This window comes from Corvus cornix, chromosome 4 (genome assembly GCF_000738735.6).
Source record: "Corvus cornix cornix isolate S_Up_H32 chromosome 4, ASM73873v5, whole genome shotgun sequence".
NCBI classification, from domain to species: Eukaryota; Metazoa; Chordata; class Aves; order Passeriformes; family Corvidae; genus Corvus; species Corvus cornix.
The window spans coordinates 53,036,316-53,051,671 of NC_046334.1; the positions used below are offsets into that span (position 1 = coordinate 53,036,316).

The 15,356-nt window shown below is 37.8% G+C and overlaps 1 protein-coding gene across 1 annotated transcript in view; it reads left to right on the forward strand.

The window, feature by feature from the left end:
• The first annotated feature begins 253 nt into the window (after window positions 1-253).
• LOC120409958 overlaps window positions 254-15,356 on the forward strand; it is a 44,469-nt gene continuing 29,366 nt past the window's right edge. The window contains exons 1-2 of the mRNA XM_039551586.1: window positions 254-711; window positions 1,261-1,357. Of these exons, the coding sequence (XP_039407520.1) occupies window positions 254-711; window positions 1,261-1,357 (555 nt within the window). The remainder of the gene's footprint in view (window positions 712-1,260; window positions 1,358-15,356) is intronic.

Below are 15,356 nucleotides of genomic sequence, written 5' to 3' on the forward strand. Positions count from 1 at the left end.
ATGGGGAGAGAACCTGGTGTGCGGCTGTGTGTGTGCGCGCGTATGAGGGTGTATGTGTGCGGGTGTGTTCATGTGTGTGTGTGTGTGTGTGCGTGCGCGCAGCGAGGGGAAGGCAGGAATCCAGCTGCTCTTTCTCCCACTGTGAACACATGTGGGAAAACAAGTTGTTGCGGGTTCTGTATGTGTTTGTGTGTGAATTCCTCGTTACAAATGGCTATTTTGAATAAAAACGCATGCAGACGAATGTAGTGAAATGTCTCTCTTTCATCGCGATGATATATTTGAGCAAAAAGCGGCCGGATATGTTGAGGTGGTTCAAAGCAACGGTCACAGCGTGTCTTTGTCATTTGGGGCGGTGAGTGATTGCAGGAGGGAGGGAAGGTTGCCACCTCTTTCCTTGAGGAGTCCAGAGACACAGAGGGGCAGAGCCGCGCCGCATGGAGTCGGCGCTGGGGAGGGAGGGACTGCTTCCCTCTCCGGAGGGCTGCAGGGCTGCTCCTTCGGCGCCTCCTCCGGCCCTGGCACCGGCCCCGGCCGCTCTCCCTGCCTCGCCAGTACACGAAAACCCTCCCCCGCTGATGCTGGAGACACTCGGCTTTCTATCTGCAGCATCAGCGAGAAAGCCCAGCTCGGCGCAGGCTCAGTGCTCACCGCCGCAGTCCCGGACGGAGGAGGGGGGTTCGGGAGCGCAGCGCCTTCGCAGCGGGTTAAGTAGGATTAGTACCAAATCCCTATTATATTTGCCAAGCAACTTGAATTTATCAAAATTCCCCCTCGCTGTTCTGGAGCACCGAGAGGAGGAAATTTTGCTCTCAGTGTAAGATCCAGACATGCCAGTACGTAGGAATACCAGCATACTGCGTTACACTGGCTCCCTGCACTGGAAATACAATTGGGAACCGCAGCTCCAGCGGTTCCCTTCCCTTTGTGTTTTTAAACGCAGCCAGGAAACTTAATGTATTCGCCAGGGAAGGGGCGGGATGAGAGCGTTTTTAACCTCCCCGCCATAAACTTTAATCGGATTCCGGGCTGTTGCACGGCATGGACGCTCGCCTCTTGCCTGCGTCTCCTTCCCCGTTGTTTTTACTACGGTCTGCTTTGCGAGAGCCTCTTTCAAGCGAATGAGTGATTTCTTTCTCTTGCCATGTGCAATTGCTCCCCCTTCCCTTCCTACCCTCACTGGCCTCTCTTACACACACTATGCCTTTCACACGCGGTCTGCGCCCCCCTGTCCCCCCTCCCTTTCTTTCTTTTTTGCAGTGTCTTCACATGCAATCTCTCTCTGAATGTGCAATGTCTTTCCTGCTCGGGAGTGCTGCGTCCTTCACAGTGGATTGGTTCCTCTTTCGGAGCAGAGGTAACGGCCCCCCTTTTCTATCATTCTCCCTTCCTCCCTCCCCTCCTCCCATCCTCCCCCAGGGCAGGCGGCCGGCGTGGGAAATGGGCCCGACGTGCGCTGCATGGTGGATGGCCGCGCTGTTCCCGGTCCACGTGCCCCGGCTGCCGGGGGGAGGACGGGGCTGTGCTGGCCGTGTGTCCCCCGCACCCCGCTCGTTCGAGCGGGGAGGGAGTAGAATTACCCCCACACCCTCTCTACCCCTCCCCGGCACCGTAGACTCCCGGTCCCGCGGCTCTTGCGCCCACAGCTTCCCGGGTGTCGGTCGGAACAAGCCCAACTCTTTCAAGCGGGGGAGGTTTGTCCCTCTCGGGCAAATCTGTTGCGCAGTGTAACTCCCCCCCTCTCCCGGCTGCCCCCCCTCTCCGATGCACACAGACGCCCACACGCGCTCAGACACGACACGGCATTTGTCCTCCTGATCTGGTGAGATCAAGTGGGAAGAGGGATCACAAATGTAATCGTCTGTAATAAATAAAATAGCCCGAAATGCTGGTGATATACAGAGGGGAAATAGGAGCTTGTGTCCTTAAAGGGAACATCTGATAAGGCCACCGAAGTGGCATCTTGCGTGTGGGAAGGAATCCGTCTTGCTGACAATCGCAGCCTGCTGTACGTGGGGAAATCCTAAAGCAGCCTGGGAGCTTCCCCGGCTCTCTGCATCCCCCAAGCTCCTGATGCTCTGCAGTGGGGCTTTGTTGTCGTTGTTGTAGTTGTTGATTGGAAAGACAGGGGTCATCGTTAAAATATGCAGATATAATTAATGGTTGGTTTATCTTCATGAGTTGGCTGAGCCCGGCTTCAGCAGCCGGCAGCAGAACTCGCGTCTGCAGTTGTCGCTTTCAGCCCACGACAATTTGGTTTTCACAGTTTAGGAATGTCAGTGGCTCTCACTGGAAAATTACTTCTGGGATCTGCAGTGGGAATCCATCTCTGGTTAAAGAGAGACAGATTATATACATATCCATACCACTCTATACATTAACAAATACATGCTGCATATTGCCATTTGCGCTCACAAACGAAAAAGAAGCTTCAGAAGGGGGAAAAAAATCATATTGGCTTGAACGTAACGTATTCAAAATAATACGTGGAAAAGGTTAAATACGGTAAACACGACAGAAAATTCGAAAGCAGGGTAAAAACAAGGACAGAACCCCCACAAGAAGCAGTTAAAGCCATTTGACGGAAAGGAGAAACTAACTCAAGAACTCCACCAAGGGACAAGCAGCTGAAATGACACCACAGCAGCACGGAGCCCGTGGTGACCTTTCATCTCTCTAAAGTGTCTTGCTGATCTGGTGCAATTCTGTTGTGACCTCTTCACTCCCTTCCCTACCACAACTGCCCTCTGGCCGCCTCGGAGCTCCCTGAGTTCCTTGCCGTGGATATACTGCCAGGCCGGCTGAGTTACAGGGAGGGCTGACACTTGGCCAGTGTCTTTCACAGCTTTGCAAATATGCTTGCTGTGTAGTAGCGTGTAATAGGCAGCAGTGATTAAATTATTCATTGCAGCAACAGCCTTTCTGATGGACGTTAAAACTTGAAAGTTAAAATAAGAAAACCATAACTTTACTTTTAAGCAGATAAAACCCACATCTGTGCTTATTTAACTGAATGCTAGCTAAGCATGAAACCAGTTACTTTGTTTAAATCCTCTCTTTTACTCTCTTTGAGAATTTTGAGCTAGATAATGCACCATAAAAGTTACTGACAGAGCAGAATTAATCTGTGTTGGATAACAGTGGTTAAATCGCTCACGACTGTAATTGTTCATTCTTAAAGTTGTATCTGAAGTCTGTTCAAAATGAAAGGTTCTTGCATAGGCATGATTCCATCAGCATTTCTGAGTTCTCACATTTATAAAGAATGATGAAAATTAATATTTAGCCAAAAAGGTAGTGATTCTGTTTACTAAGGTTTTTGCAGGAATATTTAAGGAATATTCCTTACAAATCACAATTATTAATACTGAGATTGATTTCTTTCTTTCTTTCTTTCTTTTTTTCTTTCTTTCTCTCTATAGAATTTGTCATGGAAGGCCTTTTACAGACTGGTTTTTTTTTTCATAGATGTTGACAAAAAATCTAACCACTCATAATCATGCAGAAATGGCAGACAGAATATGATTCAAATCAGAGGGAAAAATTAATGTAAGGTCTTTAAAAAATCATATAAATTTTTATGAGAGGAGGCAGATTTTTGTTAAATGTATGCTTCATATGCAACTGGTAACTTTCCTGGATTTTCAGGGATATAAATGAGGGCTGCAATCAGCCCCACTATTTTATAAATTTAATTTTAAATTAAACTATTGTTCATTTTCTCTAAATGCAAAGCAAATTATAGAAAAAAAATTAGGGTAAGCTTGCATGAATTCCTATAAAAATAGAGGGAAATTATGAGTCATTAGTATATATTCTACAGAAAGAGATACAATGAGACATTCAGGAGCGATAATTAAAGCTGGACTTAATTTAAATGAAATGTATGAGAACCAGGTAGCACTGCCAAAGAAAGAAAAATGTGTTCATTGTCACTGAAAATATTAAATGTGTATAGTTGATACATATATAGATTCACTAACAGAGAACAGGACAGTTACTTTGGGAAATAATGTAAGGATTTTTTTTTTTTATATAATGTTTCCAAGGTGGATATCAGTAGTGAGCACACCGAAGGTCTCAAAGTGCTTTGTAAGTTATCCCTATGAGATAAAAACAAGTGCAATGACCTGTTCAGTCACCCAGGCAAACCACTAAAAAAATTACTCTTTCCAGATTAGGTTCATTATATACCATAGTTTTGCATTTCTTTATGTTCTTTTAATATATTCTGGATTCACCTCAAAGTTTATCTTTAAATATGTGGCAATCATTTCTCCTTTATTTGGTGGATTGCTGGAAAGTCAAAGAACTCATTCTGAAGCCTTTAAAACAGGTTTTTATTCCAGAGAACAACATATAAAAAGAAAATCTTGTGTCAGAAAATTTGATGGATAGCAGCAAAATAAACGGAAGGGTTAGAGATATATTGAAATACAGATATTTTCAAGCTTGTGCTCTCACTTACTTCTGTCAGATATCCTTTATATACCAAAGTGAGTACACAGACTTTGTAAAACCGTTTTGCCTCAACATACTCTTGAAGACTTCATGACCTAATATGATTTTTCCATTCTATGCTCTACATTTTTAATCGGAATTTTTAAGATGCTACAAATAATTTTTCTGTGAATTAAAGTTTTCTTTCATTTTTAAATGAAAATCGCAAGAGCATAAAATCTTTTGTCTAATATTCTTAGTGCATCCTGTGCAGCTTTAATTTATTTTTAATATAATTCAGGAGAGTGTAAAAGATCTGGCATGTCTTCATGACTGTACTGTGTCAGCTGCCTGTTGAGCAGAACATGAAATACCCAAGCAAGATAGCAACTCTGAGAAGTTCTGAAGAAGAACCTTTGATGTTATAATTCAAACACTGTTATGGATAATTGAACGCTGTGCAGCTCTATTCCTTTCTGTAGGTTAATGCCAATATAGGTTATTGACAATATCTAAAATGAAATTTATAAATCTACACATACACTCACTTATTTGGGAGCTTTAATGTTCCTGTCTGCTTTATCAAAACAACTACAGCTCTCTGGCTGAAAAAAAGAATAATAGTTGTATAGAAAAACTAGGGTATAGAACACTGTTGTTCTATATTAGGGAAATAAATATGGTGGCAAGAAAAGTAATGTAGAATGGGATCAAGCTGTTGATTGCTTATTGGACAGGCCATTTGGCTTTGTTCTGCAATGTTTAAAAGTGCTTTACTAGGTATTTTATAGTGTTAGGCTTGTCATTTCTTTTCATGTGAAAAGTGCAACATTAGAATCCTTAGAGGTCATGTTGCTGTAAGCCTTATTCAGCTGTACAGTGCAGAAGCAGACAAAGTTTTTCCTTAATTCATTGTTTGACCTTATCAGAGACATGACTATTCACTGAAGAAAAGTAAAGGCTATTCACTTGCTACCATCAACTGTTAATGGTGAGCAAGAGAAAGTATGAAGAAGTGGAGTCCCTTGCACCTTTCTGTGAACTAGGTTAAAACATAAATGTATATATCCATGCCTACTGCACAGGTCTAGTGAACAGCTTTGGCATTTAGCCAAAATGGTAATTAGAAGTTGAAGGCGGCCCTGGTTCCATCACACTAAAACAGGATCCTTTTAGAACCAATAGAAGTAGCCAAATATATTTTAGGCTGCTAAGCACTGGTACATACCTGATCAGCTTTGCTTCTAAAATGTTTTGCACTGCTATCTTAACTCTCCAAAATAAGATTGAAGGGGTTGTAGCCACCCTTCCTTTGAGGAAGATAACATAGCCTGGAATTAGATTCATCTGCTCTCCTGCTGTCTCACTTGCACTTTTTGCCATGCACAGCCAGCCATATTTTATGTCTGCTTTAGTTGTTTTGCAAAGTTTCTTGGTGATAATTCTTTGCATAATTATATTTTTAGCATCCTTTATAAGAGTAATAAGTACTGTACAGAGTGGGTTTTTCTGACCTACAATATATCCAGAGGAAGAGAGGTACTGATAAGTTTCTACATTTTTCATCTTCTGATAGAAACCTGACATATCTTGTAGTTCATTCATTCTGTGAGATGATTAAAAAGTTGCTCTTCAACAAACTAAACCTCATCCAGGCCTCAGCAGGAAATAACTGCAATCTAAGCACACTAAAGAATGGACAGGGCAAGCCAAAGTATACCTCTTTCTTTCCCTTTAAGATCATGGGGAAAAGAGAAAAGCAGTCTAATACTGTGATAAAACTGCAGCCTGCAGCAGCTGGCTGTGGGTAAGGATATAGAACCTAATCCAAAGCATACAGAAGTCGATGGAAGCACTTTGACTAAATAAGCTTTGCATTAGGCACCTAGTTGTGAATGATGTTTAAAGCATTCATGTAGATCTTAAACAGATGAGTGAAGAAGAAAATTATGTGCATTTGAATCAGAATAAATGCCATTAAAACACTTGGTGTAAATGTTATTTTGTTGACCCCAGAGATCATGTTTATGATTCAGAATAAACTGGCATTCTTGGGCACTGAGTCCTATCCTCCATTAGTGCAAGGACTCATGTTGCATGAAAAGCATATGTTTAAAATATGTGTTTGTATATATATATGTAAAATTCTTATGTTGATACTAATCTTAAAGTTCAATACATTATAAACAACTGCAGGCTCTTTTTACCCATTCATGTGTTTACAGACCAAATTTCTCTCATCTTAGGGTTGGGTTTTTTTCTGCAATATAGTACAAGATTTTTCAATTTCCTTTCATGAACTAAGTTCTGCATTCCTGTCGTCATGCTGATGAACTTCCCCTTCACCTCCACTACATTTTTAATGATGTTTCCAGTGAATCCTTGTTTAATATGGAGGACAGGAATTGTTTATGATTTTCATCATGAAGATGTATTCTACCTCATGTGGTAGTGTCAAATATCTCTTTCTTTAACCCAGAAATATCTTGTTTAATCCTCAGTATTAACATTTTTCATAGCTATATCATGTTTTGATGACTAGTAGTCCTTCTTTAGTAGATTGGCTGCATCTTTCTTTTTCTCTGTCATTTTCAACTGATAAACTCACAGTTTATAGATGAAAATCTAGTTACATTGCTCTTTGTACTATTAAATTTAATTCCATTTATATTATAGAAGTCATCAAGGTCATCTGATTCTTCTTGGGTTTTTTTATCATTTCAATGGTTCTCAGACTTGCTTTGCCATCAGATTTCAGCAGTATGCTCTGAGGTTTTATGACTTAGTCTTTAACTTAAATATCAAAAAGTTCTACTGCAAGACAACCCTTAAAGAACCCCTTAGCAGCTTCCATCTAATGATGCAAACACGTAACACAACCTGTTGTCCTCTCCTGATTAACCAGTTCTTTGTCTTCTCAATCTTAAGTAATTCTTTTCATATCAGATTGTGTCAAAAACTGTTTTGAAGTCTAGATTTCTTGCCTTTGATGGAAGATAAATTATTAAAGATATCAATATATGATAGTATCTTCCCTCAAATATATTTGGATAGATTTTATTAAGTTTGCTTTGTACTTCTGTTCTCTGTACTTCTGTACTTCTTTTATCAAGAATAGTGTGCCCAGCAGACCAGGGAAATGATTGTCCCCCTGTACTTGTCACTGGTGAGGCCACACCTCGAGTGCTGTGTCCAGTTCTGGGACCCTCAGTACAAGAAAGACAATGAGGTGCTGGAGCATTTCCAGAGAAGGCCAATGAAGCTGTTGAAGGGTCTAGAGGGTAAGTCCTATGAGGAGTGTCTGAGAGAGAGCACTGGACTGGGGTTGTTTAGCCTGGAGAAAAGGAGTCTCAGAGGGGACCTTATTGCTCTCTACAACTGCCTGAAAGAAGATTTTAGCTTGGTGGATTCAGCCTTTTTAGGGTTCAGTCTCTTCTCCCAGCCAGCCAGCAACAGGACAAGAGGACATACAGTCAAGCTGTGCCAGTAGAGGTTCAGGCTGGACATCAGAAAGGGTTGTTAAACATTGGGATGGACTGCCCACGAAGATGGTGCAGACACCATTCATGGAGGTGTTCAAGAAATCGCTGGATGTGACACTTAGGGCCATGGTCTATTGGACAAGGTGGTGATCAGTCAAAGGCTGGACTTGATGGTCTCAGAGGTCTTTTCCAACCTAAATGATTCTGTGATTCTGTTCAATTACTCATTCTTAGCTTCAAAATTTATTTTGAAACTTTGCATTCTAAACCCATAAAAAAATCTATTGACACATTCTTTATTTCCTCTCTTCTCTTTCCTTTTTGAAATGTAGGCAGGCTATTTGCTATTTTCCATAAATTATCATTCTCATAGCCTTACTAAAAATCCTTGTTCTAGACTCTTCACATATATGTACTAATTTCTTTGGAACTCTGCAGTGAAAGTTGTCTGGACTATTGGCTTAGAATATTTTGTAGTCTTTGAATTAATTTCATTTCAGATGTGATAATTCTTTTTCTATGGCTTTGCTTTCATTGATCATTTTGTTCATTTCAGTGTCACAATCCTTGTTGGGACCTGAAGTAACGTACACAATTTATTTGGGTATCTCTAGATAAATAATTATAATTTGACTTATTTTTGTGTTTTGTGCAAAAGAGGAAACAATGTTTTCCTAGCAAATTTTTAATAAAATCTAAAGGTTTACATTTGACACTTCATTAAAGAATACACTCTGAACATATTTGGCTATTTTGCCACTGCATGTTTTTTTGTCTGTCTTGTCTATGTATTATCTATATATCATCTACATTATCATCTGAAAACTCATTATTTTGCTTGTCTGAATGCTTCATATTAGAAGAAGGGCAATGAAAGTGAAGATAAGTAGATCATTCCAGAACAAAGGAAGCTATACCTGACCAGAAGGAACTTTGCACTTTCAAAGAGTTGGATATTACACAGATAGAATAAAAAACACGTAAAAAGACTCTGAAAATATGGATTTGGCACTTACAAGAGCAGAGCCACATAGAATATCAATAGTCAATCCAAATTACAAGCGATACTACCAGTTGCCAGATGTTGCCAAGCTGAATATACAGATAGTGTGTATATATATATATATATATGTGCATATATATATATATATATCTATAAAGCCCTTGATGAACAAATAAATTCCCCACATTAGAACAAGTCATTCCATGAAAATTCTTGTACCAAGTACCTTAGAGAAATTTGCAGAGATGGATCAGAATGAGAAGATTAGAAATAGAATAATAGGGAGGTGAAGATAGGAAGTGTTTTGTTTGTTTTTTTTTAATTTTGTGGACAAATAAAAATTTTATAAGGGATAAATGATAAAAAACAGATTTTGGAAAGCTGATGGAGTTCCAATTTTAATGCATCAACACAGCTGGGTGAAGCTACTTCTTAAGTTATTAGTATTGTATTTATTAACTTTTGTTTTTCTTTTAAAAACATTTTAGCATTTTTGTACTAAATGTCTATTCTTTTTTCTCAAGGGGGACTGCATGACTCATAATGTAACTTTAGGAGGATATATTTAATTTATTGCAGTTCCAAAAAGTTTATGAATACAAAGTATTGAGAAGAAAACTTTTTTAGTTTTCATCTAGTGTCATTCTTGGAAGAAGTTATTAACTTAACTTGGCATTATTACTCCTCTGAAAGTTATAAGTAAGAATGATAACTATTATGACTTCATGACACTTCAAATAATATATCCCTTTCTTTGGTTTCTTATTACTTTACTGAGCTTTAGCATATAACTTCTTTAGATGTCTAAAGCTATATTTAAATTTTTGAAAAAAGACTGATTCAATGATATCTGATAATGAAGCTAGATTTTTTTACCCATGATGAAATTTATCGGCAATCTTATTTAAATATTTTCAGCATTTTTATACATTTCACTATGAACTGGAGCTTTTAAGAGGCTAACTTTTGGGAGTTTTTTGTCTGAATATTAAAATTTATTCACTCAAATTTGTTGAAATTGCAATGCACTAAAATGCTGCATTTGCATAAGAATGGTAAGGACTTAACATTTTTTGAGAATAAATTCCTCAAATATTTTAAGCACATTTTATGTAGCCCAACATGTGGTTAACTAAGATTCTATTGACAATTTAATCTCTTTGTCAAAAAACTACAATACTCTGGTATTATGTGACCTCTCTCCTAGGACATAACAATGTGAGCAGGAAGCTGCCATGTTTGAGCACAGAGGGATGAAAGTTAGATCTGAACAGAGAGAAAAGGATGAAGAAATGCTATTGACTGTTCCAGATATCAGTGATGTCAAAAAATAGCTGTGAAATTTGCTATAAAATAATCCTGTTTATTCTCTCTCTAAGCAATGGTAACATTGTATACATTTAGTTCAAATTGCAAAGGTTTATTCAACAGATCAAAATTATATGGTCCTGATGACCAACCACATAAGTATCACTAATAGAACATACGACTCAACTTTTGTTGTTTTTTCAGTTTGTTTGTTTTGGCTTTGGCTGGGAAATGACCTAGCCAAAAAAAAAAAAAAAAGGAAAAACCCAAAAACTAGTATCAAGAATACTATTCATGTTGCCAAATATGAACATTGTACTCAATATAGCCCTCAGAAGTTAGAAAATACCAGAATAATACTTTCAGCATACCCTTAGTTCAGTGATTACAATCTAATTACATGTTCATGTATTCTTTCTGCATTGAATTTCAATTTGGAATTACATAGAATGAGTAAATGAAGAAGAAGAAAAGAAAAGAAAAGAAAAGAAAAGAAAAGAAAAGAAAAGAAAAGAAAAGAAAAGAAAAGAAAAGAAAAGAAAAAGAAAAAAGAAAAAAAAGAAAAGAAAAAAAGAAAAGAAAAGAAAAATGCAAATGAAGAAATTTAAAGAAATTTAAAAATTGAACACATTAATCCATATTTTTATTTAATTACACAGAAGAAATATATAAGATTTCACTTAATCAGAAACTTTTTTTTTATGTTCAGTATTTGTTTCATGGCCTTACCGCACACTGTTAGAACAGCATCCTGGACACAGAATTATTAAATGGAATTTTTTATGATGTATATAACTGCATTGTGTAAAAAAAAATTAAAATTTATTTAATTTGTGAAAAATATTATTATACTGTGGGCTATCGTGATTCCAATATTAAAAATGGGAAGGTACTGCAGAGATTCAGGTAAAAAATATCCATAGATCTAGTATACCTAGATTTATAGGTACCTAAATTTGAGTCTTTAAGATCCATATTTTTGAGGAGTGTTTAGAATTACATACTTTTACATATCCAAGCCAAAACTCTCACTGACATAAGGTGTGTCTGGAAATGTTCACTCTTCAGCAAAACAGTCTCATGATTTCAGGCAAGATCTCAGATATGGTGAAATGACAATTAAAATGTTTTCTTCTGTGGTATCATGGGGGAATTCTATGCCGGAAGTGATAGTCAGTCTCCAGCTTTAAAATAAAACCTTCTAACACTGTGGAACATTGGGTTTTGCCTTGATTTAATATCAGAGAAGGTCATTTCTGTACAATGAAGCAAGTAGGGATCTTGAGGGGAAAAATATGGCTCTAATGAAAGACAATGTCAGACTTCACAAGTACGGGTACTTGTACAGGAACTAAGATTACACCTATAGCTTCGTTTAATAATTTTCTAACTATGAAATGAAAATTTAATTTTTTGACCCTAAAAATGTCCTTTTACTATAATTATGTGGCATATAGTAATTTCTGTTGCAGACAGAGGACAGCAACATCCCTATCTCTACAAAAGGAAATGTACTTCGGTATCAACACTTTGGAGAAGAAGGAACTGGAGTGTGGGGAAGAACTCTTGAATAAGCATAAGTGGGAGATGCACAGATGGTAGAAGTTCCCAAATGTTCTATGATTCTCTCTGGGCATCTTTTGCTATATAAGTGTGGTAACATTTGTTAGAAGGCATGATTAAGGCTTTGTAGGCTTCACAGATGGAATATAATTTAGTGGAAAGACTTGAAAGAAAGAAGATTCAGACATGAAATGTATACCATGAAAGGAAGAGGTCAGGTCTGGAGAGGTAACATTGATACCATAACTAAGTATTGTTCTGTAAACTTATCTGTGAAGGAAAAGGCATGAATAAGTTCCCTTCACCCAGGGATATCTCTGCTTTTTTGAAATGAATATATAACATAAAACATATTAGAAGTTCAGAAAACTTATTTAAAGTCATATATTCAATTAAATAGCCTATTAGGTTACAGCAAAGCTTCCACCCTTTCAACTTACAGCAGGCCTCTTATCCACTATGCTGTATATGTCCAGTAGGAAGAAAGCACCTTGATGACATAAGACAGTAGACTTCAGAATGGAAATAAACTTCCATTTCTCTTGACTTCCACTTGAGGGAAATGCAAGAAAGTCTAACTAGAAAAATTAATTTATATAGACCCCATTTCAGAGATTCCTGCATAACATATATACATATGCTTGTATGTATATATTTGAATATATTTCTATATATATGTGGTCACCTGATTATAGCAAGGGAATATTTGACAAATAGCTGCTGCTGTAAAATTTCATAAACCACAAGACTTGTCAACAAGTCAGAATTATTTATCAGCAATACAGAGAATATGGTCAATTTTCTCAGATTCATCAATAGAAATACTTGGAGTAAATAATTTATGTTGATTTTTTTTCCCTGTTATATGTACTTTAAAAGCAGAAATAGCTTTTAGAAATTAGTTTTAGCTTTAATAAGCAAAAAGGATTAGATGCCAACTAAATGAGTGTAGAAGAATGCAAACATCATTACCGATCCCCATTCATGCTGGAAATTTAAGGTCTGAGATGGAGAACAGCCCATGTAGTAGTGCTTTCTCACTACACATGTGCTCATATCAAAACCACCATTCAAGGTTGCTATAATTTTGACTTGCTAATTCAAAAAAAAGAAAAAAAAAAAAAAAACCTCTGGGCCAAAATGAGGACTAATTGATCATGAAATACTGTTTTAAAAATAATATTTTGCTCTCCATAAAGGGAAAACAAAAACTTCCAAATGTTCAGCTTGTGCCTTATAATTACAACAATAAGATTTCTGTTAGTAATTCTTCATTAAGTCTGGTTGTAAGGTGGGCAGAGACAAAAATATTCCCATCTTGTGGCTGGTTTTTTTGAACTTGAGATATATTTTGGAAGAAAAGAACATATCTTTCTAAAACAAAGGGCATATTTTCATTTTAAAGAAGAACGTAAACAGCCAAGCTCTCATGTTTGATGTACAAGTATACTTTGGCCAAAATTTCACTTGCTGGTAGCCTGTTCTTGATAAGGTGTTTAGTTTTACTGGCTGGCTTTCTTCAGTGTTTTGTTTCCCAGAGCTGTCTCTCCTTTATAAAGATATTTATGTGTCAATTTAAGGCATTCTAAAGTCAATCAGTTGCAAATGTAAGCTTGTATTATGGGACTTTCCTTTACTTTAGTGTGGTTAATGAATATGTTCCCATGACTTTTAAAAGGACTGGTGCCTCAGCACATTTTCAAAATTATGCCATTTGAAGACATTTCCATTTATAATGCAGCTTAAATCTCATTTCCCTCAATATGTGCCCTCACTTAGTCTATTTTAAGGCTTCTCTGGAAAAAAATTATATCTCAGCTGCTGCTCCTGCTCTTAATGCTTTCCTAGTCTCAGTAAGAGCAGAAACCAACTGATGCCTCACTCTGATACTCATACAGAGACAATATGCAGACACTGCACTATCCTCCATTCCTGGCTGAAGGGCTCTGTCCTACCATTTCATATTATCTCCACGCACAGCTGCTGCTTCCTGTGTCTGCTAAAGCTTCATGCCTCTCTGTAGTCTCTGTGACTTCTCATTTTCCCTGTAGGAAGTTAGAGTAAGAGTGGTAAAGACTTCCTTAATTGCAAGCTACTGCAGATCCTAATTGGGAAAAAAAGCGCGTCACCCGAAATAATAGTACAGACACAGTCCTGGATGAGTGGAAGAAGGAAAAATAGAAGGGGTTATAAAGAAGGAGAGAAAAGAGGTGGAAGTTGTACTGTTTGATTATGTCCTTAACTTGCTGAGTCAGCAGGAGCCAAGAGCTCTGCAGGGGCACACTTAGCCTTCACATTTCTCCATAGAAACCCCATCTGGCCAACTAAATTGCCAGCAATTGAGAAGCCATGCAGGAAGCTGTATCCAGCTATTCTCATTCAGTGTGAAGGTTACTGTGTTGTGGAGGTAGCGGTAGAGGAAATAAGGAAAATATTGCAAGACTATGTCTCTCACATACAATAAAGGAAAGCATCAGATATGGATCAAATTTGGGCTGTTCACTGTTGTAGGTCTTAGAGAAATAAAGAACTAGACATTCTGAAAAAATATAGCTTCTTTTTTGGAAGGACCCATCATCAGGCAAATTTGTGAAGAAAAATCATCCTGGAGAAAAATGCTGAAGGAATTTCCATAACCATATTTTACTATAGGATTTGTGCTTGAATTTCAAAATCAAAAGCTTTACTTGTATCTTTCTGTCAGGTTATCTGAAAGAAATTTCATAGAGCCCTACTTGGGCTTTGCAAGGACATCTAAATTCAACCTCCATTTAAAAGGCCTAAAAAAATTAAATGCCTTTTCTGGGCCTCTTAACATGGAATGTTTATTCAGATGCAAATACTTAATGATATACAAACCAGAGACAAATATACCAACATTGCATAAAAAATGCAGTAAGTTATATGGGGAAAGATTCTGGAAGAAAGCATCAGCCACTGGTTTATGTGCTGTAAAACAGCAATTGCACCCAAGCCCTTCAGTTTGGTGCTTCCCAATGAGCAGGGCTGCTCTCACCAGAGGGATGTGCCAGTATTAAAGGTGAAGCACAGAACATAGTACAGTCCAATGAATGTGTTGACTGAGGCTCTGTGCCCAGAGTGGCATTGCCAGCAGGAGCAAACTGAAGGAAAGAAGATGGTCAAGTAATACAGTGTGAAAAAAAGAGAAATGGCAGAGAAAAAGACAATGGAGTGCCCAGGGAATCTTGGTACCAGTGATTTGTCTCTCTGCTCACAGTAAAATAGGTTAAATAAGCCAACATCCCTTGTAAGATAACTCATTTTCCTGATGCTAGTTGTAGCTTGGTGTTGGCACATTGTATTATGCTGGAGAGTTGAGTTACCCTTAGGTGACTAGGTCTCTTGCTAGTGCTTTATTGATCAAGTCTTCACATGGTCTAAGCAGTTTACAAGGGCATCAGTATTCAGCTTGCAGTACATAATGAGTGATCATTCAGATTCAAAATTATCAGTCCTTTGTGTTTCCTGTGAAATATTTGAGTTTCAGGAGGAGAACTTCAATTTTAATTTCAGATTAATTTTTTCTTTCTCTGATTAAA